We start from the raw sequence: 25,956 nt of genomic DNA, 5'->3' as shown, positions 1-25,956 counted from the left end.
CATCATGCCATGCTTCAGTCTAAGGCATGCATCTGCACATTTGGAGGTACCCTAATGAACACCTGGTAAAGCTTTCCTCATGGGGAGACAAACATAGAGGTTTGTTTGGGGTAACATTTGGGGGTGGGGTGACCAAGCCTACACTAGGAAGTGCTGGGGTTGGGGGTCAGGGGAGAGGGCAGGGCAGGGTGGCGAGTAAAAACGTGTGAAAAAAACGGACATGCAGCAGAATAAACTCCTACTTTGATCCGAGCGTTGGATCTGATTGGGCATCTCTCATGTCCATCTGCCTCACTGGCATCTCATTGGCTCCAGGGAATCCCACTGGCTTCCTAAGGGTTGATGTGATTTGAAGGTTGTCCGATTAAAGAGGTTGGTTGGTGTGACAACACACTGGTGGCAGCAAGCAGGATGTCTGTACTGAAGGACAAACTCGGTGGTCGTGTGTGTGTCTGTGTAAGTGAGGGTGCGTTAGTATCGGTGCAAGTGTGGCGGTAGTATGTACAGGCATCAGTGTGGGGGTGCATCTGTGTGCATGCACACGCAAAGTGAGAGAGGAGGACATAGTGGATCCTGGTGATCAGTGGATCCGGGGGTCTCATTGGACGCTTGTCCAGCAGGGAAAGGTTCTCATTGGACAGTGGGGAATCATGCTTCACTCACTTCAGTGTTTCAGTGTTTAGATGGCACACTAATAACAAGCAGACACACTGGTAATGAACACACTGGTACTAAGGCACAGACTAGCACACCGTGGAAAAAGGAGTGACAGAGAAGCAAAAACACCACCTCTAGTCCTACTAGGATCCAGGTAGTATTGATAAAAGTAGTGTGTGGGCAAACTGGGCATATCTGAATGCTTCTATGTAGGTCTATAGTCTTTATGGGTTTTCTATGTGCAAGGTATAGTTGAATCTCGATGGTGCTTCAGCTGCACCTGAAGCTTTTTCACGAATTATAGGATTGTCCTATAATTCTCTGCGAAAAACATCCTATTGACTACACTGCAAAAAGTACCTAATTAAAACTGATCTTTGACTCGACTGCATTAACACAAAACTATTTCTAGCATCTCTGTAAATTGACATTTGAATATGCCTTATTTTTAGTAGCAGTGGCAGATTTGTATGGGTCGAAAAGCACTGGCTCGACAGGGTGAGCTCAGGTGGATCTACCCAATAGCCATACGGTCTCAATGACACTGCAAACACAGGTGGCTGTGCTCTGCTGGGCTGTTGGCTGTGGAGGGGGCTGTCGGCTGCCAGAGGACAAGCATACGCTTTGCCAGAGAGAGTGTCACCAACTGGGTCACCCTGGGCCATCGATCAGGCAGGCTCACCACAGGGAGGGAGCCATGGGGGTAGGGGTGGAGGGCCGACACAGGACAACAATTTTCCTGGCCCTTGTTTGACAAGGCTGCTTAATTGTGAGTGGATCAATTGCGAGAGAGAGAGAGAGAGAGAGAGAGGGAGAGGGAGAGAGAGAGAGAGAGAGAGAGAGAGAGAGAGAGAGAGAGAGAGAGAGAGAGAGAGAGAGAGAGAGAGAGAGAGAGAGAGAGAGAGAGAGAGAGAGAGAGAGAGAGAGAGAGAGAGAGAGAGAGAGAGAGAGAGAGAGAGAGAGAGAGAGAGAGAGAGAGAGAGAGAGAGAGAGAGAGAGAGAGAGAGAGAGAGAGAGAGAGAGAGAGAGAGAGAGAGAGAGAGAGAGAGAGAGAGAGAGAGAGAGAGAGAGAGAGAGAGAGAGAGAGAGAGAGAGAGAGAGAGAGAGAGAGAGAGAGAGAGAGAGAATTGATCTACTCTCTAATAACTTCACCTGGCTCAATCGCCTCCCTGAGGAATTACTCAGGACCGGTGGTGTACATGTGAAGCACAACACAGTGTGTGTGTTTGTGTGGTTCTGAGGAACTGTTTTTGTCACTGTCAAGTCTTTTTAGAAGCCAGTTCATGGGATAGACTGATTTGTTTTGGTGGAGACAATGCATTATATCTCATAACCCAGGTTAGCTCTTATTCTGGGGAGTGTAGATGGTTTTCCACAATATACTGATCCAGATAGCTAACAGACCACAAAACAGAGATCATACTGTGGCTAAACCTAACGGCCAAATGTAGATAAGGGGTGAGCAGTGTCAGACAGTAGTGGCGAGGTTGCAATACTAAAGCAAGCAGTAGGGGGAGCACAGAAAGAGAGAGCACTCACAGTACAACACAGGAGTGAGAAACACTCGGTCTGATAGATGCAGATGGTAAGTTGCAGATATTACACACAGAAACATGACCAGAGGCAGGCATGGCGTAGAGAGGGCTAGGTTGCAGGGTGAGAGGGGATGGGGGTTGGATGAATCCTGGCCGTGTGACTCACTTTCTGGCCCGGTTCTGTATGTTTTGCTGCTGCTGGTTCTGCTGGGAGGGGGCAGGTCTCTTGCGGCTGGGCTCCATGACCGGGGTGGGCAGGCCGGGCCGCACCGTAGGGCTCCCACTGTACGGGGGGCCGGGGGGGCCCATTGGGGCACCCTGGTGGGGCATCCTAGCTCCAGAGGGCATTCCAGGACGCTAGAGATGACAGGAGACACAGTGTTAGTTACTGCACATATCAAATACACAGACGTAGGGCTGGGCAGTATACCGTATTTTACTATATACCGGTATTGATGCACGGACCGGTTTGGGTTTTTACTTTACCTTCTATAACGGTATTACTTGACTCATCTTTCTCCCTCTCCTCTTGCTGTATGCCGCTAACTACACCAAGCCCCGCCCCGTCACTCAAGGAGAGAGCAGCTGCTCGACCACAGAGTCAAGAGCACTTTCTTGTCGTTCACTCTGCAGTCTGCATGTTCAGATAAATGCAGAAAGACGTTGGTGACAACGATGCTGCTTTCTATATGCGTTCTATAAATACACTATTAGTTTGTGTAGCTTACTGTGTGAAAACTACTGTCTGCTAGTTTGTCATTAGCAATATCTGGCTAAAACAAATCATATTAGCCACTTATGCTAATCGCTAGTTAGCTGGCTAGCTAGCTTACTAAATGTACTAAGAGTCAGTGCAAACATAGCTAGATAATACAGCCTGGTCACATATAGAACAATGAGCCAGATGTTTCACAGGATGTATAAATCTGAAGCATCCGGTTGGCGTTTCCACTAACCACCAAATATGGTGATGAGAGGAAGCCCAGTTGTCGGCAGTGGGAGAAGATGGAGCAAATTGGATTTTGGCCGACATTTTGCAAATTTTCTCATCGATTAAACATTTGATCGCAATACAGTTCTGTTCCCAAAACTATAATTTGTTACGAACAGAGTGGACTAAGTTTAGCAGACTTTACCCTTTGCCAAAGTTTCAAAAAATGGCATTGTTTAGAAGGAGTGCAAGGACGAATTGAATTATTGGACACGCACACTTCACAGAGTAGGCATTCTCTAACGGAAAAATGCAAATACATTCTAGAACGCGTCAACAGGATCTTGTTAGCTCGTGCTTGGCTCTGCCCACCTCCTTGCTTGTTTTGCCCATTATGATTAATTTGCTCCCATTGGAAACAGGCTGTGGTCTATCTTGGGTTAGTTATACAAATATTTTGCCTGGTACCAGTGCTGGTGTAGGCCTAGATAATCATGTTGTTTGTGCAATGGTATCTTCTAAATCAGAGAAGAATAGGCGAAGCATGGATATGTTAGCTAGCTAGCTACATGAGATGAAGTAAGAAAACATGTAATGTAACATATAATTAGGGTCCCCTGGAAACACTGACCAACACTTTGGTTCCTGCCCTGTCAATTCCTCCCTGGCTTATTCATTAATTGTCATGTAAACAACCATGTATTCAATGTGCTCTCCACTATATTCCAACGATAGAATTAGATTAATAATTATATTTCCATGATTCCAACAGTTCACCAATTCACTATTAACTATGCCCATATTTTTGCCGATATCATGCAGCTCTGCTTGGAACAGTGTGGAAATTATAACAAAAGTGCAGGAAATGCTGAAATGTGTTTTTGTTTCAAGTTGGATTGAACAGTATAAAACAATCAGAATGGAGAAAGACCCATTGAAATCACTTTTAATGTATGTATTGCCACCCTAGGGTCATGAACTACTCAAAGCATATTTAGAATGTGAAAAATATTGTCCAACCCTACACAGACGTCATGGTTCGATATGTAGTGTTCACTCATATGACTGGTCTGTATCAGGTGTGTTAAGCCAGGGCTGGAACAAAAGCGTTCACATACTGATGCCTTCCTGGACCGGGATTGGGAACCCCTGGTTTATGTCCTAGCCCAGGTACAATTTACTCCAGTGATGCCATTAATAATACATTGAATGAATAAAATCAAGTCTCATAGTATTCATGTGTGATGATTCCTTTCTCACTCACTCATGTATCTCTTATTCTTGGTGATAGCAAGATCACTCAAAACACACCCTGAAGAAAGGGCCAACAGTGATGATTCCACACACACACACCTGCTGGGGCTTTACACTGAAGCCAAATGTCCAAGTGGCCAACTATCTAGCAGCGGCCAGCTTGCCTGGCAACCCTGTGATGCCTGGGGAAAAAATGGGGGGGCCAACACCTGTGGCTGTCTGTCAGTCACTCTATGTGTCTGTCCCATGACAACAGCTGTTGTCCCAGGCTCTGCTTGATGCCGCAGCTAACTGTCTGACTGGAGATGGAATCAAAATGGGCTCAAAAAACTGAATCCAAAGAGCCACCCAATAAGAGGAGAGAACCCTAAGAGCTACCCAATGAGAGGAGAGAACCCAGAGCTACCCAATGAGAGGAGAGAACCCAGAGCTACCCAATGAGGAGGGAACCCAAAGAGCTACCCAATGAGAGGACAGAACCCAGAGCTACCCAATGAGGAGAGAACCAAAAGAGCTACCCAATGAGAGGAGAGAACCCAGAGCTACCCAATGAGGAGAGAACCCAAAGAGCTACCCAATGAGAGGAGAGAACCCAGAGCTACCCAATGAGGAGAGAACCAAAAGAGCTACCCAATGAGAGGAGAGAACCCAGAGCTACCCAATGAGGAGAGAACCCAAAGAGCTACCCAATGAGAGGAGAAAAATCAAAGCGCTACCTAATAGAGCCCCACAGTGGAGTTGTCATAATAGCCATAAAACCTAGCGGTCAAACAGGGAAATGGTTCCAATAGTTTTTCCACCATTCATTTTTCCCAGGCTTACCCTGGCGTGACGTTTTGATAACCATGTACATCTCTCTCGGACAAGGTGACTTTTATAAATACATTCGGCTCTATTTACTCTCAGATTTGAACATTCTAATTAGCATCAAAGTAGGCATCATGCAAGACTACAAATTCCTGCAAGCTCCTGCACATGCCGGGACAACAACCTGTCCCTCAACGTGATCAAGACAAAGGAGATGATTGTGGACTACAGGAAAAAAAAGAGGACTAAGCACGCCCCCATTCTCATTGATGGGGCTGTAGTGGAACAGGTTGAGAGCTTCAAGTTCCTTGGTGTCCACATCACCAAAGAACTATCATGGTCCAAACACACCAAGACAGTCGTGAAGAGGGAACGACAAAGCCTATAGATTTGGCATGGGTCCTCAGATCCTCAAAAAGTTCTACAGCTGCACCATCGAGAGCATCCTGACTGGTTGCATCACCGCCTGGTATGGCAACTGCTCGGCCTCCGACCGCAAGGCACTACAGAGGGTAGTGCGTACGGCCCAGTACATCCAGGCGGTGTCAGAGGAAGGCCCTAAAAATTGTCAAATACTCCAGCCACCCTAGTCATAGACTGTTCTCTCTGCTACCGCACAGCAAGCGGTACCGGAGCGCCAAGTCTAGGTCCAAAAGGCTTCTTAACAGCTTCTACCCCCAAGCCATAAGACTCCTGAACAGCTAATCATGAACAGCCCTCTGTTTATTATTTATGCATAGTCACTTTAACTCTACCCACATGTACATATTACCTCAATTACCTCGACTAGCCGGTGCCCCCGCACATTGACTCTGTACCGGTACCCCCTGTATATAGCCTCCCTGCTGTTATTTTATTTTACTGCTGCTCTTTAGTTATTTGCTTTTATCTTTTACTTATCTATTTTCTACTTAACACTTTTTTTTTTTTTTTATTTAAAAACAAAACTGAAATTGTTGGTTAAGGGCTTGTAAGTAAGCATTTCACTGTAATGTCTACACCTGTTGTATTCGGCGCATGTGGCAAATAAAATTTGATTTGATTTGATTTCTAGCTGACACCTTTGCTATCAGGTATTGTTAACTTGCACAAGACAGTTCACAGAATTGTTAATTTAAAGAAATGTAGCCAATGTATTCATTACTAAATGTAGCCAACATTAGATAGTTAATCCAGAGATTCTTACTTATGCCTCGATTTGACCCATGGGGCGGCGCACAATTTGCCCAGCGTCGTCCAGGGTAGGGGAGGGAATGGCCGGCAGGGATGTAGCTCAGTTGGGAGAGCATGGCGTTTGCAACGCCAGGGTTGTGGGTTCGATTCCCACGGGGGGCCAGTATAAAAAAACAAAAACAATTTTTTTTTAAATGTAAGTCGCTCTGGATAAGAGCGTCTGCTAAATGACTAAAATGTAAATGTGAATGTAATTTTGGCAGTCTCGTCCAGATCATCAAGCCATTTGTAGTTCTTTATGATAGCCATATTAGCAGCTAATTAGCATTTCATTTTTGTGGGGTAAATACAGGCAAATATATTGATAAAAGTCACCTTGTCCTAGAGAGATTTACACGGTTATCAAAACGTCACGCCAGGGTAAGTCTACACGAAACACAGCCCTTATTTTAAGTGTTTCTAAAATTCCCTATGGGAAAAATGAATGGTGGAAAAACGATTGGAACCATTTCCTTGTTTGACCGCTAGGTTTTATGGGTATTATGACTCATACTATGGTACTCTATGAGAGGAGAGTTCCGGAGTCCTAGGACTATGTGCAACAAGCACAAGAGTAAATACAAAGAACATTTGTTCTATCTCGATTTTGTTATGACATCAATGCTCCATGAGATTATAAAGTCAATCATTACTTTTTTGTGAGGGAAACATTTCTTAATACGGCACTTTCCCTAAAAGCGTTGACATGCCATTTGAGAGTGGTAAATCCAACAAAACCACAAAGGGGAAACACTAAGTACTTAGTTTTAAGAGGACATTGTATGCCAATTATAATGACCGATTTTGCTTTAAAGTGTGGATATAATGGTATTATAATCATTCCACAAGGAGGATCTGTGTCACATTGGTTATTTCATGCCATTCTTTGAGCGAGGCTAAAAACCTATTTTTACATACACCTCCTGTCTTGACTCCTGCAATAACTACTTATTCATTACAAATAGCTGAGATAGGAACCCTTGTGATCTGGCAAACAATCACCTTTACAACTTTGTATCAAAGTTGCCTTGGTAGGAGAGTTTAAAAGCCTCCCAGGCTACATCCCAAATAGCATCCTATTCCCTATAAATGCACTACTTTTAACCTTATGGGCCCTGGTCAAAAGTTGTGCTTTATATAGGGAATATGGTGCTATTTGGGACGCAACCCAACTCTTTTCATCAGTCAGGAAGTGGTTCTGCAGTATGGTTCCCTGGTGGCTGTGAAATGTGGCACCTCACAGTGTGGAAAATGGAGTGACAATAGCCCCACATTACTGACCACCTCCTCAGCTCTCCCGTGAATTCGGGGAGATTGTCATTTGGTCAAAAGACCGTCCTCAGGAGAAAAGCATGCACACGTTTAAAAACGATATACTACTTATCGTTTTATCTATAAAATGTCTGCCACATCTAGCAACATTTATTTTTACCACTTTACACATACATTTTGGGATTCCTCCTCTGTAAAAGTAATTTGCCTGATGACGTGTTAGTGGACAAGGAGAGTCTAATTTCATAACAGACCAAACACAGTAACTGTTCTGTAGGTCAAACTGTTCTGCCAAATAAGATCTCTGGGATGATGTTGCAACACCCATGTTTTAAGCTAGCGCTTTAACATTTTCCATTGGGGAGAAATTGTGTGGGTTTTCAATCGACTCTAAACTGTTGTGAAATCAAGATAAACCGAGTTGGGGAGTATTGGGAACTAACATACTGTATGCACATCTCCAATCGCTTAAAGGCACAAAAAGACACACAAACCCAAACACTATTAATCATCAACAGCACTCAAAGTAATCCGTTTATTAACTCCATCTTATCTGCAGTTATTCGGTTGAGTGACTGTGTGAAATAGAGTTGTGGGAGACGTTGGGAGCAGACAGAGCAGTTTGTCACTACTGTAACCTAGGGGTCACCACTGTTTCCACTCTGGGACTGCAGATGTTCCTCCCTGTCAGAGAGCTCACAGGACGGTCAAACATATAGTGCTCTGGTAAAAAGTAGTGCACTATATAGGGAATATGGTATGGGATGCAACCATACTTAACAGCAGGCCCACATGGGAAAACAGCCACAGAATCAGCCATTTTACGACCAGCATAACATGAGGAACAAATGGCAATAGGAAATAGGCCTTTAGGATCTGTAAAACATATTATATGTTTGAAGTACTCAAATCACACCGATAGCCACAACAATGCCACAGTCTCTGGCTTTAAATTTCATGGGTCAATTGCAACCAACATTGAGCACCGTCTTAACACAAGGTGATCTCTCGTTAAACCATTAATATGCGCTAAGATCACCGGCACAGCTGATCTTAATTTCTAACCACTATTGGCAACCATTTTACCGCTCCCTAAAGCTTATGTCGGTGTTAAAGGCACAATGCAGCAGTTTTTATATCAATATCAAATCATTTCTAGGTAACAATTAAGTACCTTACTGTAATAGATTAATCAGCTGTTGTACAATATTTTTTTTATTTTATTTCACATTTATTTAACCAGGTAAGCCAGTTGAGAACAAGTTCTCATTTACAACTGCGACCTGGCCAAGATAAAGCAAAGCAGTGTGATAAAAACAACAACACAGAGTTACATATGGAATAAACAAAAACATACAGTCAATAACACAATAGAAAATATATATACAGTGTGTGCAAATGTAGTAAGTTATGGACGTAAGGCAATAAATAGGCCATAGTGCAAAATAATTAGAATTTAGTATAAACACTGGAGTGATAGATGTGCAGAAGATAATAATAATATGCCATTTAGCAGACCAAAGCGACTTACAGTCATGTGTGCATACATTTTTACATTTGGGTGGTCCCGGGGATTGAACCCACTACCCTGGCGTTACAAGCTCCATGCTCTACCAATTGAGCTACAGAGGACCAAGATGATGTGCAAATAGAGATACTGGGGTGCAAATGAGCAAAATAAATAACAATATGGGATTGAGGTAGTTGAGTGGGCTAATTACAGATGGGCTGTGTACAGGTGCAGTGATCGGTAAGCTGCTCTGACAACTGATGCTTAAAGTTAGTCAGGGAGATAAGAGTCTCCAGCTTCAGAGATTTTTTCAGTTCGTTCCAGTCATTGGCAGCAGAGAACTGGAAGGAATGGCGGCCAAAGGAGGTGTTGGCTTTGGGGATGACCAGTGAGATATACAGTTGAAGTCGGAAGTTTACATACACTTAGGTTGGAGTCATTAAAACTCGTTTTTCAACCACTCCATAAATGTCTTGTTAACAAACTATAGTTTTGGCAAGTCGGTTAGGACATCTTCTTTGTGTATGACACAAGTCATTTTTCCAACAACTGTTTACAGATTATTTCACTTATAATTCACTGTATCACAATTCCAGTGGTCAGAAGTTTACATACACTAAGTTGACTGTCCCTTTAAACAAATTCCAGAAAATGATGTCATGGCTTTAGAAGCTTCTGATAGGCTAATTGACATAATTTGAGTCAATTGGAGGTGTACCTGTGGATGTATTTCAAGGCCTACCTTCAAACTCAGTGCCTCTTTGCTTGACATCATGGGAAAATCAAAAGAAATCAGCCAAGACCTCAGAAAAGAAATTGTAGACCTCCACAAGTCTGGTTCATCCTTGGGAGCAATTTGCAAATGCCTGAAGGTACCACGTTCACCTGTACATACAATAGTACACAAGTATAAACACCATTGGACCACGCAGCCGTCATACCGCTCAGGAAGGAGTCTCCTAGAGATTAACGTACTTTGATGCGAAAAGTGCAAATCAATCCAAGAACAACAGCAAAGGACCTTGTGAAGATGCTGGAGGAAACAGGTACAAAAGTATCTATATCCACCGTAAAACGAGTCCTATATCGACATAACCTGAAAGGCCGCTCAGCAAGGAAGAAGCCACTGCTCCAAAACCGCCATAAAAAGCCAGACTACGGTTTGCAACTGCACATGGGGACAAAGATCATACTTTTTGGAGAAATGTCCTTTGGTCTGATGAAACAAAAATAGAACTGTTTGGCCATAATGACTATCATTAGGTTTGGAGGAAAAGGGGGAAAGCTTGCAAGCCGAAGAACACCATCCCAACCGTGAAGCACGGGGGTGGCAGCATCATGCTGTGGGGGTGCTTTGCTGCAGGAGGGACTGGTGCACTTCACAAAATAGATGGCATCATTAGGAAGGAAAATTATGTGGATATATTGAAGCAACATCTCAAGACATCAGTCAGGAAGTTAAAGCTTGGTCACAAATGGGTCTTCCAAATGGACAATGACCCCAAGCATACTTCCAAAGTTGTGGCAAAATGGCTTAAGGACAACAATGTCAAGGTATTGGAGTGGCCATCACAAAGCCCTGACCTCAATCCTATAGAAAATGTGTGGGGAGAACTGAAAAAGCGTGTGCGAGCAAGGAGGCCTACAAAACCTGACTCAGTTACACCAGCTCTGTCAGGAGGAATGGGCCAAAATTCACCCAACTTATTGTGGGAAGCTTGTGGAAGGCTACCCGAAACGTTTGACCCAAGTTAAACAATTTATAGGCAATGCTACCAAATACTAATTGAGTGTATGTAAACTTCTGACCCACTGGGAATGTGATTAAATAAATAAAAGCTGAAATAAATCATTCTCTCTACTATTATTCTGACATTTCACATTCTTAAAATAAAGTGGTGATCCTAACTGACCTAAGACAGGGAATTTATACTAGGATTAAATGTCAGGAATTGTGAAAAACTGAGTTTAAATGTATTTGGCTAAGGTGTATGTAAACTTCCGACTTCAACTGTACCTGCTGGAGCGCATACTACGGGTGGGTGTTGCTATGGTGACCAATGAGCTAAGATAAGGCGGGGATTTGCCTAGCAGTGATTCATAGATGACCTGGAGCTAGTGGGTTTGGTGACAAATATGTAGTGAGGGCCAGCCAACGAGAGCGTACAGGTCACAATGGTGGGTAGTATATGGGGCTTTGGTGACAAAATGGATGGCACTGTGATAGACTACATCCAATTTGCTGAGTAGAGTGTTGGAGGCTATTTTGTAAATTACATCGCCGAAGTCAAGGATCGGTAGGATAGTCAGTTTTACGAGGGCATGTTTGGCAGCATGAGTGAAGGAGGCTTTGTTGCGAAATAGGAAGCCGATTCTAGATTTAACTTTGGATTGGAGATGCTTAATGTGAGTCTGGAAGGAGAGTTTACGCTCTTACCAGACACCTAGGTATTTGTAGTTGTCCACATATTCTAAGTCAGACCCGCCGAGAGTAGTGATTCTAGTCGGGCGGACGGGTGCAAGCCGCGTTCAATTGAAGAGCATGCATTTAGTTTTACTAGTGTTTAAGAGCAGTTGGAGGCTACGGAAGGAGTGTTGTATGGCATTGAAGCTTGTTTGGAGGTTTGTTAACACAGTGTCCAATGAAGGGCCAGATGTATAAAAAATGGTGTCGTCTGCGTAGAGGTGGATCTGAGAGTCACCAGCAGTAAGAGCGACATCATTGATATACACAGAGAATAGAGTCGGCCCGAGAATTGAACCCTGTGGCACCCCCATAGAGACTGCCAGAGGTCCAGACAACAGGCCCTCCGATTTGACACATTGAACTCTATCTGAGAAGTAGTTGGTGAACCAGGCAAGGCAGTCATTTAAAAAAACCAAGGCTATTTAGTCTGCCAATAACAATGCAGTGATTTACAGAGTCGAAAGCCTTTGCCAGGTCGATGAAGACGGCTGCACAGTTCTGTCTTTTATCGATAGTGGTTATAATATCATTTAGGACCTTGAGCGTGGCTGAGGTGCACCGATGACCAGCTCGGAATCCAGATTGCATAGCGGAGAAGGTACGGTGGGATTCGAAATGGTCGGTGATCTGTTTGTTAACTTGGCTTTCAAATACTTTCGAAAGGCAGGGCAGGATGGATATAGGTCTGTAACAGTTTGAATCTAGAGTGTCACCCCCTTTGAAGAGGGGGATGACCGCGGCAGCTTTCCAATCTCTGGGGATCTCAGACGATACGAAGGAGAGGTTGAACAGGCTAGTAATAGGGGTTGTGACAATTTTGGCGTCTAATTGTTTTAGAAAGAAAGGGTCCAGATTGTCTAGCACAGCTGATTTGTAGGGGTCCAGATTTTGCAGCTCTTTCAGAACATCAGCTGTCTGAATTTGGGTGAATGAGAAGCGGGGGGGGGGCATGGGCAAGTTGCAGCGAAGGGTGCAGTGGTGGCCGGGGTAGGGGTAGCCAGGTGGAAAGCATGGCCAGCCGTAGCAAAATGCTTGTTGAATTTCTCGATTATCGTAGATTTATCGGTGGTGACAGTGTTTCCTAGCCTCAGTGCAGTGGGCAGCTGGGAGGAGGTGCTCTTATTCTCCATGGACTTAAAAGTATATCACATTAAACACAGGAAAAACAGAATTTCGACTGCACTGGGCCTTTAACTTTAAGTCCTGGTTGCTGCCAACATTTTGTAAAAACTATTTAGCCCTCTGGTGGGTATTATCTTCGGTAAACCTAATATTTGAGCAGGCTAAGCACAGATTTAACTATTTGACAATCATTCTGTACAACTGAAATTAGATATTTCCTCGTTTACCATACATTTTATTAATGTAAAGCTTGTGTTGGTATACTTACTTTTCATTTCCAATGTATGTTTATATTTAATAAAAACTCGTCTTAATACATACAGTATGGTCATTTCTTATCAAAAGGGGAAAATAAAGTATTCCTGAACTGTCTACATCTAAAATCGATAACTTAACCAAGCCAATCATGATTGAGTTAATATAATCTATATTTTCATTAAGTTATAGTCTAATCAAGGTATGTCAAATTACAAATTATATTCTAATGTGGCCCAAACATAGAGGTCTATAATGTACTGTATTGTACTTTACTGTATTCTACTATACAGTAAACTTGAGTATAGTTCAGTACAGTACAGTTCAGGAAAGTAGAGCTGTAGGGCAGCCCCCGAAGTGACTCTTCTTATCAACAGTATGCAAGAATTTCCTCTGTGCTGTTTTAGGAATTCAACATTCTCTGTGTTGATCTTGCCAACCCCCAATGTCACACCTCTGAGAAGCAGAGGTTCTGTTGTGATTACATCATGTAGGTCTGATATCCAAACAACTCGGATGCTTATAAAAAGGGTCTTACATTCATTGTTCTTACTCTTATGTTCCTGACCTGCTGTGGTGAGATACTCTCTCTCTTTCTTTCTTTCTTTCTTTCTTTCTAACTCTCCCATGAGCTACAGTGAGGGAAAAAAGTATTTGATCCCCTGCTGATTTTGTAAGTTTGCCCACTGACAAAGAAATGATCAGTCTATAATATTAATGGTAGGTTTATTTGAACAGTGAGAGACAGAATAACAACAACAAAATCCAGAAAAACGCATGTCAAAAATGTTATAAATTGATTTTCATTTTAATGAGGGAAATAAGTATTTGACCCCCTCTCAATAAGATTTCTGGCTCCCAGGTGTCTTTTATACAGGTAACGAGCTGAGATTAGGAGCACACTCTTAAAGGGAGTGCTCCTAATCTCAGCTTGTCACCTGAATAAAAGACACATGTCCACAGAAGCAATCAATCAATCAGATTCCAAACTCTCCACCATGGCCAAGACCAAAGAGCTCTCCAAGGATGTCAGGGACAAGATTGTAGACCTACACAAGGCTGGAATGGGCTACAAGACCATCGCCAAGCAGCTTGGTGAGAAGGTGACAACAGTTGGTGCTTTAATTCGCAAATGGAAGAAACACAAAATAACTGTCAATCTCCCTCGGCCTGGGGCTCCATGCAAGATCTCACCTCGTGGAGTTGCAATGATCATGAGAACGGTGAGGAATCAGCCCAGAACTGCACGGGAGGATCTTGTCAATGATCTCATGGCAGCTGGGACCATAGTCACCAAGAAAATAATTGGTAACACACTACGCCGTGAAGTCCTGCAGCGCCCGCAAGGTCCCCCTTCTCAAGAAAGCACATATACAGGCCCATCTGAAGTTTGCCAATGAACATCTGAATGATTCAGAGGAGAACTGGGTGAAAGTGTTGTGGTCAGATGAGACCAAAATCGAGCTCTTTGGCATCAACTCAACTTGCCGTGTTTGGAGGAGGAGGAATGCTGCCTATGACCTCAAGAACACCATCCCCACCGTCAAACATGGAGGTGGAAACATTATACTTTGGGGGTGTTTTTCTGCTAAGGGGACAGGACAACTTCACCGCATCAAAGGGACGATGGACGGGGCCATGTACCGTCAAATCTTGGGTGAGAACCTCCTTCCCTCAGCCAGGGCATGGAAAATGGGTCGCGGATGGGTATTCCAGCATGACAATGACCCAAAACACACGGCCAAGGCAACAAAGGAGTGGCTCGAGAAGAAGCACATTAAGGTCCTGGAGTGGCCTAGCCAGTCTCCAGACCTTTATCCCATAGAAAATCTGTGGAGGGAGCTGAAGGTTCGAGTTGCCAAACGTCAGGCTCGAAACCTTAATGACTTGGAGAAGATCTGCAAAGAGGAGTGGGACAAAATCCCTCCTGAGATGTGTGCAAACCTGGTGGCCAACTACAAGAAACATCTGACCTCTGTGTCCCACCAAGTACTAAGTCATGTTTTGCAGAGGGGTCAAATACTTATTTCCCTCATTAAAATGCAAATAAATGTATAACATTGTTGACATGCGTTTTTTCTGGATTTTTTTGTTGTTATTCTGTCTCTCACTGTTCAAATAAACCTACCATTAAAATTATAGACTGATCATGTCTTTGTCAGTGGGCAAACGTACAAAATCAGCAGGGGATCAAATACTTTTTTCCCTCACTGTATGGGCCATGGCACAAGCCATGGTTTCTTTGTCTCTCTCTCTCTGACCATGCTTGGAATAATGCCTGGTAATGCTTGTTAATGCTTTGCAATTTAAGCTTTATGCCTTGTTTGTGAATCCATTCATTTGACAAAGTAATTGTATATTGCTAATTATCTTTATGGAGTCAGATAAATATTTTAATTGCTTAGTCTTATTACGAGTCGCATGTGAGGTATATATAATATACTGTATATTCACATATCAAATATTACTGCCCACTACAGAGTAGAGTTCAGTACAGTAGATTATAGTTCAGTACTGTACTATACTCTACTTTTACATTTTAGTCATTTAGCAGACGCTCTTATCCAGAGCGACTTACAGTTAGTGAGTGCATACATTTTTCATACTGGCCCCCCGTGGGAATCGAAACCACAACCCTGCAAACGCCATGCTCTACCAACTGAGCTACACGGGGCATCTACTGAACTATACTCTACTCACGTTTCTTACAACTCACTGGGTCTATATTCTTACAATAAATATTTTTGATTTATACCAGCCTTGGTATTTTCAATGTTCCTGATAGGTCGATATTTCATTGGGGTCAGGAGTAGAGAACCTAGACGCAGCTGTCTGGTATCTAAATCATTTGACACAGTAACAACGGGAGATCAACTGATCTGCTGGTTTATTCTCGTGGGTTTTTGGTTGCAAGCAATTGTGTTTTAACACCCAGGTGCATGTAATCTCCCGTTAGTAGCGATTTAAGAAATCCAGCAGTAACATGCAGCTGCGCGTTAAGTTCTGCCTGTTGGTTGCAATTGACCCCATTAAATTGGAGGCCAGCCAGTCAGTCAGTGAGTCGGAGAGAGGCTGTGGTGCAATGGAGTCCATGTCCTCTCCCAGTCACAGTCACACAGGTGCTGCTGTCACTCTGCTGGCTGGGGGCGGGCAGGGAGGGAGAAGCAGCTGTGTGGTTTCTCTGGGGCCTGGGCAGAGAGAAAGTAGCTCTAACTTTTAACAGCTGTGTTGGGATCTGGGTGCTGCTGGCTGGTCTCTTTCTTTGGTTACCTTGACAAGAAGACCCTGGCTCTTCTTCCCCCCCACTGTCCACTTCCTATCTGGGCAGAAGGGTGGAGCGTTTCCCCTAGACTGGGCGTTTGGCCAGACCCCACCGTGCTGTGTGGCCACCCAAGGAAGAGGGAAAGGGGATACCTAGTCAGTTGCACAACTGAATGCAGGGGACTGGGAGAGGATAGGGAGAGACATGATTGAAGGAGTGGTAATACTGTAAAGTGGGATCCTGTAAAGTATAGAAAAGGAATGATTGGCCGATTGAGGGTGCCCGATTGGCTGATTGGATGTGCCCGATTGGCTGACTGGATGTGCCCTATTGGCTTATTGGATGTGCCCTATTGGCTTATAGGATGTGGCTTATTGGATGTGCCCTATTGGCTTATAGGATGTGACCTATTGGATGTGCCCTATTGGCTGATTGGATGTGCCCTATTGGCTGACTGGATGTGCTCTATTGGGTGGCCCTCTTCTGTATTGTCTTCCCAGATCCTTACAGATCCATGCCAACAGCAGCCCATATCTGATTTCTGTCCTCCACTCTTCCCCGTCTCTCACAACTCTGCCAGCCAGCCAGGCAGCAATTTAATCTGCCATGTGGTTGGATATCTGAGACGACCTGTGATGGCATCAGTAGGAGGCTTGAAGGGATTTGGAGAGGCCACAGTGTATTTAACCCACACAGGGCTAAAAATGTGATTCTATGGACTGCACTACGAATGATTCCTAGGAGTCAAATCTTGGGGTGAGGAAAAGCCACCGAGACATTTTATCTGACCCACAGCCCACCCGGGTTGGTGGAGAAGCTCGGTAATAGAATCTTCTATGGAGGCAGGGCAAAGTTCATGATAGCAGTCACACAACATATACACACACGCTCTGTACATAGTCATAATACAGTGAGGGAAAAAAGTATTTCATCCCCTGCTGATTTTGTACGTTTGCCCACTGACAAAGAAATGATCAGTCTATAATTTTAATGGTAGGTTTATTTGAACAGTGAAAGACAGATTTTATTTTTGTTATTCTGTCTCTCACTGTTCAAATAAACCTACCATTAAAATTATAGACTGATCATGTCTTTTGTCAGTGGGCAAACGTACAAAATCAAATACTTTTTTCCCTCTCTGTATGACATTTGAAATGTCTCTATTCCTTTTAAACAATTGTGAGTGTAATGTTTACTGTTCATTTTTGTTTATTATCTATTTCACTTGCTTTGGCAATGTAAACAATGTTTCCCATGCCAATAAAGCCCTTTGAATTGAATTGACAATTAAGAGAAAGAGAGAGGGAGAGCGAGAGACTCAGGGCCGCCCAGTGGCACCCACCCAACAGGCCTCCAAGACCAGGCCATCTCCAAGAGACCTCTCCCCCACTGCCTGAAACACCACACACGGAAAGAGTCCTGCAGGAGGCTGAAACACCACGACCTTCACAGCTCCACATTAGTGCAACAGTATGTGTGTGTGTGTGGTTCTGAAGGCCTTTCAGATGTTCTATCTCCAGAGGGGGAGTTGTGTTGTCTTTGCCTACTGAAGTAAATATTCATCGGTATAAGTCTCAAATGGCACCCTATTCCCTTTATAGTGCACTACTTTTGACCAAAGCCCTATTGGACTGTATAGAGAAAAGGGTGCCATTTGGGACGCATCCTGGGTTTTAACTCAACTGGGAGTGAAACAGAGAGTAAAACGTCACTGCTAACCACAAACTAAGAAACTCTAAAGATTCCTGCCCCATTAGTCTAGATATTTCCCTATATAGAGAGAAAACGGTTAGAATGAGACAGAAAGAGAGAGAGAGAGAGATCAAGGTTAATTGGTCTGTTGAGAAGACACTCATCTGGCTCATCCATCACCTCTGCTCATTGTTTCACTTCAGTCTCAATATCTATTCGACATTGGTTCAACGTAATTTATTGAAATGACAAGGAAACAATGTTGATTCAACCAGAGTGTGCCCAGTGGGTGTGCTGTGCTTCATCTTGCACAGCCCCTACACAGCGCTGATAAGGTACACTTATGCGTAATGCACTTAATCTTGTAGTACATGAATTGGCCAATACAATTAATATGATCTAGATGTGTATAGTCATATTCCTTATGACTTTTAATAGATGGGTAAGGATTTGCGAAGACTTCGTGGACTAGACAATTAAATAAATTGACAGTGATCTCTATTAAAGCCTCATGTCTTTGGATTTTAACTCTGCCAGTCTAAACAGAAACACACACACACACACACACACACACACACACATCCATAACAACTCCACAATCACAGCATTGTGCTTATCATAACTTCTCCATCTCATGGCATTACCAAAACAAGGCACTATTGTATTCCCAGGACAGTTAATGCTCCATATGTTATGACAGCAATGACAAACCTTACCCTTTCCCCCAACCATGTGAAATTCGCTCATTAATATTCATTTTAAATAAACTCAATTTCCTGCATTTCAAACATTGAAGCATGCTCCAATGACATTCATTAAAACATTATCCACATGACCATACATGTATATGTTCAAATGATCATAGCAGCGTGCTTATCATACGACTGCTCTGAGACCGTGCTTTGAGTGAGCTGGTTGCTTCCCCCACTCACTCGCTGCCTTTGACTACAAGCATGCTCAGTGTGCTCTGATAGCCAGGGGGTTGGCTGCTGCTAGCATCTCTCTGTGTCTCTCTCTCCTTCCTTCTCTCTCTTCTTTAAAAAGAAAACATTGTGGGATCCAGGGGGCTGGAAATAACCTTCACATGGACGGCTTTCCCAGCTATCCCTCTCTCACACACAGATTGCCTATGCACCGATGCTCTCTCACACACATACACGCACACATACACTTGAGTAGTCACATATAATACACACACACGCCAGGGTCCGGCTCTCTCTGTCTCAATGACAGACAGTGCTACTAGGCAACTCACCACTCCATGGACCAGGAACTCAAACAGTTTGCTCTTGGTGGCTTTGCGCGCTCCCCCCGCCGTCTCCTCCGTAGCCATTTGCGCCGTCCCCTCGCTTCCCCCTGCTCCTACTACGTCTCCCTCTCTTTCTTTTGTCTTTCCCTCTCCCTCTCTTCCCCTTCACCCGAGCTTTCAAATCCCCTCCCTTGCTTCACTTTCCTCCTCTTTGTGCTCTCCTTTTCTAGCGCCGTCCCTGACTCTCTCTCTCTCTCTCTCCCCCTCTCTGTTTTTGTCGTGCAGCCCTGCCGAGGCGCTCACTCTGTCTCAGAGCACACTTTTTTGTTGAGCTGCCTTTCAGGAGCAGGAGCCCTGCGGAGAGGGGGAGTGGGGGCCCCGGCAGGGGGGTTTGAGCCGGCCCACCCCGTCGGCCCCCCGCCACAGCTGTTGCATTCCATTGGTAGATAAGGGCATGTGGTGTGACTGGCTGTCTGTGCCTGGTTGTTTGAGCAAGGGGACTGGGGAGGTTAGCCTCAGTTAGCCATTCCCACCTCCTAGTGAAGAACCCAGAGGCCATGGTCAGCCCCCTCAGCACAGCACACAACTCATTCTCAAAAAAGGATAAGCGGCGCTTAAAGGGGCCACACTGTATATTACTACTCAAACATAGAGTGCAGTATCAAACCTAAATCACCACAACCTGTGTCTGTACCCTGTTGCCTCTCAAGTAACAGGATCAAATGTAGCTGAAAAGCCATTTGCCATCTATATACACTTCTATCACGCTATACAGCCTATCAGATTTATATGGCACAGTACGGTCATTGGTCAGTGAGGCAAAGATTCAGACTCTGTATCCAAAAACACAGAACAGTTCCTGGTTGGACACAACAGTGTGCACCGCTGTGTCTAATGAGCCAACTAATCTCCACTCTGCCTCTAAAGCCCACTTCACTATTGAAGAGGGCCTCCTTCAGAACACGTTAACTTCCTGTCTTTCAAAGGCCATGTCCCAAATGGCACACTATTCCCATAGTGCCCTATGGGTCCTGGCCAAAAGTAATGCACTACATAGGGAATAGGGTGCCATTTGGGACGTATCCCATATCTGGCTTAGCCTGGCATTGTCAGAGAGGCATTCAGAATGGTCCGTGGGTTCTTCTCCCTCCTCGCTTTGTTAGCTGTAGGGTGAAGTTGCCCTTAGACCAGTGTTTCAAAGTCGGGGAGAACTGCAGTGGGGTCGCCAAATGTTTTAAAAATAAATTAATAATAATTTAGGGACAAGAATTAAGATAGAGATTATTTTATGCGACAATATAGACACGTTTTTGAGAAAGGTCATTTGAAAAACAAAACTTTATTGAGTAATTGTATATTCATTTTGATGAGAGGAAAATGTAATGAATTGAAGGTTATTTGTTTAAAATCTAAATTTACAGATTTTGAGGTTGTGATTAGATTTGGGGTGAGAAATTATTGCGAATAAATGGGGTCCCAAGAAATTCTGGTGGAAAAAACAGGATCCACACTGAAAAAGTTTTAATACCACTGCCCTAGACGATTAGGTGGCCATGATGATATGAGGGCCAGATTGGGAATTTAGCCAGGACACCGGGGTTAACACCCCTACTCTTACAATAAGTGCCATTGGATCTTTAGTGACCACAGAGAGTCAGGACATCTGTTTAACGTCCCATCCGAAAGACAGCACCTTACACAGGGCAATGGGATATTTTTTGGGGACAAGAGGAAAGAGTGCCTCCTACTGGCCCTCCAACACCACTTCCAGCAGCATCTGTTCTCCCATCCAGGGACTGACCAGGACCAACCCTGCTTAGCTTTAAAGACAGCAGTGGGATAATAATAATAATATGCCATTTAGCAGACGCTTTTATCCAAAGCGACTTACAGTCATGTTTGCATACATTTTTACGTATGGGTGGTCCCGGGGATCGAACCCACTACCCTGGCGTTACAAGCGCCATGCTCTACCAATTGAGCTACAGAGGACCACGTCTTCACTATTATTCTACAATGTGGAAAATAGTAAAAATAAAGAAAAACCCTGGAATGAGTAGGTGTTCTAAAGCGTTTGACTGGTACTGTATATTACACACACACACTGGCCAGTTCATTAGGTACACCACCCCGTTCACGAAAATGGATTGCTCATACAGACAGTTAGTCACATGGCTGTGGCTTGATAAATGCAGGGTGGTACGTTGTTTTCTTGTTATTTCAATGAAATTACACTGAACCAACGTGGAATTGACGTTGAATTGACGTCTGTGCCCAGTGGGATGGGCTAATTGAGTGACTGTCAGTGACTGACATACAGTGGGGGAAAAAAGTATTTAGTCAGCCACCAATTGTGCAAGTTCTCCCACTTAAAAAGATGAGAGAGGCCTGTAATTTTCATCATAGGTACACGTCAACTATGACAGACAAAATGAGCAAAAAAAATCCAGAAAATCACATTGTAGGATTTTTAATGAATTTATTTGCAAATTATGGTGGAAAATAAGTATTTGGTCAATAACAAAAGTTTCTCAATACTTTGTTATATACCCTTTGTTGGCAATGACACAGGTCAAACGTTTTCTGTAAGTCTTCACAAGGTTTTCACACACTGTTGCTGGTATTTTGGCCCATTCCTCCATGCAGATCTCCTCTAGAGCAGTGATGTTTTGGGGCTGTCGCTGGGCAACACAGACTTTCAACTCCCTCCAAAGATTTTCTATGGGGTTGAGATCTGGAGACTGGCTAGGCCACTCCAGGACCTTGAAATGCTTCTTACGAAGCCACTCCTTCGTTGCCCGGGCGGTGTGTTTGGGATCATTGTCATGCTGAAAGACCCAGCCACGTTTCATCTTCAATGCCCTTGCTGATGGAAGGAGGTTTTCACTCAAAATCTCACGATACATGGCCCCATTCATTCTTTCCTTTACACGGATCAGTCGTCCTGGTCCCTTTGCAGAAAAACAGCCCCAAAGCATGATGTTTCCACCCCCATGCTTCACAGTAGGTATGGTGTTCTTTGGATGCAACTCAGCATTCTTTGTCCTCCAAACACGACGAGTTGAGTTTTTACCAAAAAGTTCTATTTTGGTTTCATCTGACCATATGACATTCTCCCAATCCTCTTCTGGATCATCCAAATGCACTCTAGCAAACTTCAGACGGGCCTGGACATGTACTGGCTTAAGCAGGGGGGACACGTCTGGCACTGCAGGATTTGAGTCCCTGGCGGCGTAGTGTGTTACTGATGGAAGGCTTTGTTACTTTGGTCCCAGCTCTCTGCAGGTCATTCACTAGGTCCCCCCGTGTGGTTCTGGGATTTTTGCTCACCGTTCTTGTGATCATTTTGACCCCACGGGGTGAGATCTTGTGTGGAGCCCCAGATTGAGGGAGATTATCAGTGGTCTTGTATGTCTTCCATTTCCTAATAATTGCTCCCACAGTTGATTTCTTCAAACCAAGCTGCTTACCTATTGCAGATGCAGTCTTCCCAGCCTGGTGCAGGTCTACAATTTTGTTTCTGGTGTCCTTTGACAGCTCTTTGGTCTTGGCCATAGTGGAGTTTGGAGTGTGACTGTTTGAGGTTGTGGACAGGTGTCTTTTATACTGATAACAAGTTCAAACAGGTGCCATTAATACAGGTAACGAGTGGAGGACAGAGGAGCCTCTTAAAGAAGAAGTTACAGGTCTGTGAGAGCCAGAAATCTCGCTTGTTTGTAGGTGACCAAATACTTATTTTCCACCATAATTTGCAAATAAATTCATTAAAAATCCTACAATGTGATTTTCTGGATTTTCTTTTCTCAATTTGTCTGTCATAGTTGACGTGTACCTATGATGAAAATACAGGCCTCTCTCATCTTTTTAAGGGGGAGAACTTGCACAATAGGTGGCTGACTAAATACTTTTTTCCCCACTGTAACAAGAGGAAAACTGCTGATGCACTACCAAATTTCAAAATTGCAACCTTGAGTATTCTACTATTCTCAACAGTAACTCCCAACAGCAAGTTATTTTTTTCACTCCATGAGGACCCCTGATGACGTGAGGCCCCAGGCAATTGCGTTATGGTGCATTTCCATACAGGATTTACCCCAGTGTTTTACCTAAAAGGCTCAGACGTTCCATCTACGCGGGTCGGCACCCATGTCTCACTGGGCCATGGCTCCGGCGGACATGCTCTCACTTGGGGCCAATGTCAAGCCACTGGTACTTTTCAGTGCCTATTTACATAACAATGGCTAACTTTGAACTTCAACACCTTCTCATAAAGCAACTGTCTTGATTATGCAGAGGTTGTTGATTCAGTTCGTTGCCTAATGGTAAGTCCGCCACTGTGAGTGTGCGCATGCGCGTGTGTGCGCAGGTTGGCATTTATTGTCCTGAATCTTGCCCTGGAGGCAGCTCTGCAGAGTGGTCACTAGCTGGCACAGCCACAAAGTCATAAAATCTGATTTGAAACCTAACCCTAACATTAACCACACTGCTAACCCTAATGCTGACCTTAAATTAAGACCAAAAATATATCATTTTTGTTTTCATAAATGTTTAAGCTGGCCCATCTAGTGGAAATCGCTCAATTCTGCCTCCAGGGCAAGATTCATGACAAACATAAACCTGCTGTTTCTGTATGCACGTGGGTGTGACTGTGTGTGTGTTTTGGGACCTCAGAGAGAAAGAGAGAGCGAGGCAGTCTGTCTAATGGTCAGGTTACTAAAGCGTGAAGAAAGAGACCTGTCTGAGTTGCAGACATGGCCGCAGGTCATTACACTGACTCACTCAATTCAATTTCAATTTAAGGGCTTTATTGGCATGGGAAACATATGTTAACATTGCCAAAGCAAGTGAAGTAGATAGTAAACAAAAGTGAAATAAACAATAAATATTAACAGTAAACATTCTCTCTCTCTCTCCTCCTTCTGACTGACCAACCAAGGGAGTGAAATATTAATGAGTTGATTTAAATGACAAAGGGTTGTGAAGTGGGGCAGGATCAAAGGCTTATGACACATGCCAGTTGTTAGGATTGTCACCAGCAGCTTTGTGATATGTGGCCAGGGTGAGAAATGGTAGTGGCGGTGGTGGGTTAGAGATAAGAGGGAACAATATCAACCACCTCAATGAATAAAGGTCTAAAACCAAATGGTTATTCTACATTTTTACCTAGAGCGACTTACAGTAGTGAATGCATACATTTTCTTACTTTTTCCCCCCATACTGGTCACCCATGGAAATCAAACCCACAACCCTGGCGTTGCAAACGCCATGCTCTATCAACTGAGCCACACGAGACTAGATGCCCCAGAGTGAAGGATTGGAACAATTCCAACAAATCCCTAATTCAAACAGATCAAAAACCTGACAGCAGACAAATAGACATACGTCTACCCCAATGCTCTCTGTGGTCTATCTCCTCCAAAATGGATTTGATACAAGGTTTTTCTATTGAAATGGCAGAGGGGGGTACTGGGGGAGTACTGTCTGTATTAAGGGGATTCTACTTCCTACTTCCCTACATTCTCTACTCTGAGCTTGGACTTGAGTGCTCTGGTAAGCGAGGGAGAATTTCTTGAACAAGTGACAGCAGTGCTGTTCAGTTTTTGTAGCCAAGGGCCAGCTGGTATTTGGGCCTGTAAACATCTAGGTCAGAGGTCACGATTCCTCAACTTTCCCTGGAGTAACTCTGACCCCTAATGAGGGAGTAGTGGCACCCAGCACCATTCATCATTTAACTAGCTGGAGGAAACTGAGAGATGTCTGCATGGTCATTATATATGTGTCAGAAACACTGTCAGAAACCGACAACCATGTTCAAAATGATAGCAAACAGAATCATAAGATAGGTCAAAGAAAAGGGTGTGTGGAGCTAATGGTTTCAAATAATTAAAAACGATCCTTTATCTTTCCCAGTTATTGATTGGTCTTTGAGTCATTCAATAAATGTAATCCATCTATTGAGCAGTGTGCTCTGTCCTCATCCCTGTTTTAAAACGTGTTTTTTTTTTTTCCTTCTTGGTGGCGACACCTACTGTTGAGATGAGTGAAGTGCCTCTTCATTGTGATCTACAGAATACAGCACGTGCTGCAAAGCCCCCTAGATCGTGTGGTTTTATGGTTGACTCCATCCTTCAGCCTCTGTGTTGTAGTGATGATTACGTTAGTTAAATTATGCATTTATTTTATGCATGCACTCTTTATTCTTCATTTCTAACTAGATAGAATAATCTCAAATAATATAATTCAAACATAAATCTGTTCTAGTGTAAGGTCAAGCAAGCACCAAATAAATAGACCTTAAAATAAGCAGAGTCAGAGATAAACGTTGTCCTTGTTTCTCAAGCAACAGCATGTGGGTGTCAAAAGATAACAAAGGGATCAAACAGTTCAGAAAGGGGCATCGACGGCTTGTGCGCAGGAGTACCCCTTACTGGACCCCCGCTGTCTTCCTCACCAATAGGCCTACCACTTTCACCAAATGGTAATGTCCCATTCTATAGCAGACAGGGGGGAGAGAGGGGGCTAACAGGGGGTAAGTGCTTGCAGGGAGCAAAAGTACTATAAATTGCCAGCAGAGGAGGCACATACTGGTGAGCAGACACCCTTGTCTAGGAGGGGAATAGATGCAGTCTGCTTAAACGAAAAAGGACCCCTCCCTCACTGACTGTAATGCAGTGTGATGTAGAAATGTGTGGAAATATACTAGACCCAGTCATGAATAATCTATTTCCACA

At 43.9% G+C, this 25,956-nt stretch overlaps 1 protein-coding gene across 8 annotated transcripts in view; it reads right to left on the bottom strand.

The window, feature by feature from the left end:
• The window catches only part of LOC121550040 (SWI/SNF-related matrix-associated actin-dependent regulator of chromatin subfamily D member 3), an 82,024-nt gene that overhangs the window by 29,212 nt on the left and 26,856 nt on the right, over positions 1–25,956 (bottom strand). The window contains exons 1-3 of one of the 8 annotated variants that reach the window (XM_041862111.2): positions 19,232–19,585; positions 2,359–2,549; positions 243–332 (exon numbers count right to left, since the gene is read on the bottom strand). In XM_041862111.2, coding sequence (XP_041718045.1) covers positions 243–332; positions 2,359–2,549; positions 19,232–19,309 — 359 coding nt within the window. In that variant the 5' untranslated portion in view covers positions 19,310–19,585. Of the gene's footprint in view, positions 1–242; positions 333–2,358; positions 2,550–19,231; positions 19,586–25,956 lie in introns of those variants that run through there. The other 7 variants (XM_041862112.2, XM_041862113.2, XM_041862115.2 and 4 more) reach the window with 7 other exon arrangements.

This window comes from Coregonus clupeaformis, chromosome 34 (genome assembly GCF_020615455.1).
Source record: "Coregonus clupeaformis isolate EN_2021a chromosome 34, ASM2061545v1, whole genome shotgun sequence".
Lineage (NCBI taxonomy): Eukaryota > Metazoa > Chordata > Actinopteri > Salmoniformes > Salmonidae > Coregonus > Coregonus clupeaformis.
This window is presented reverse-complemented; position numbering and strand designations above follow the sequence as displayed.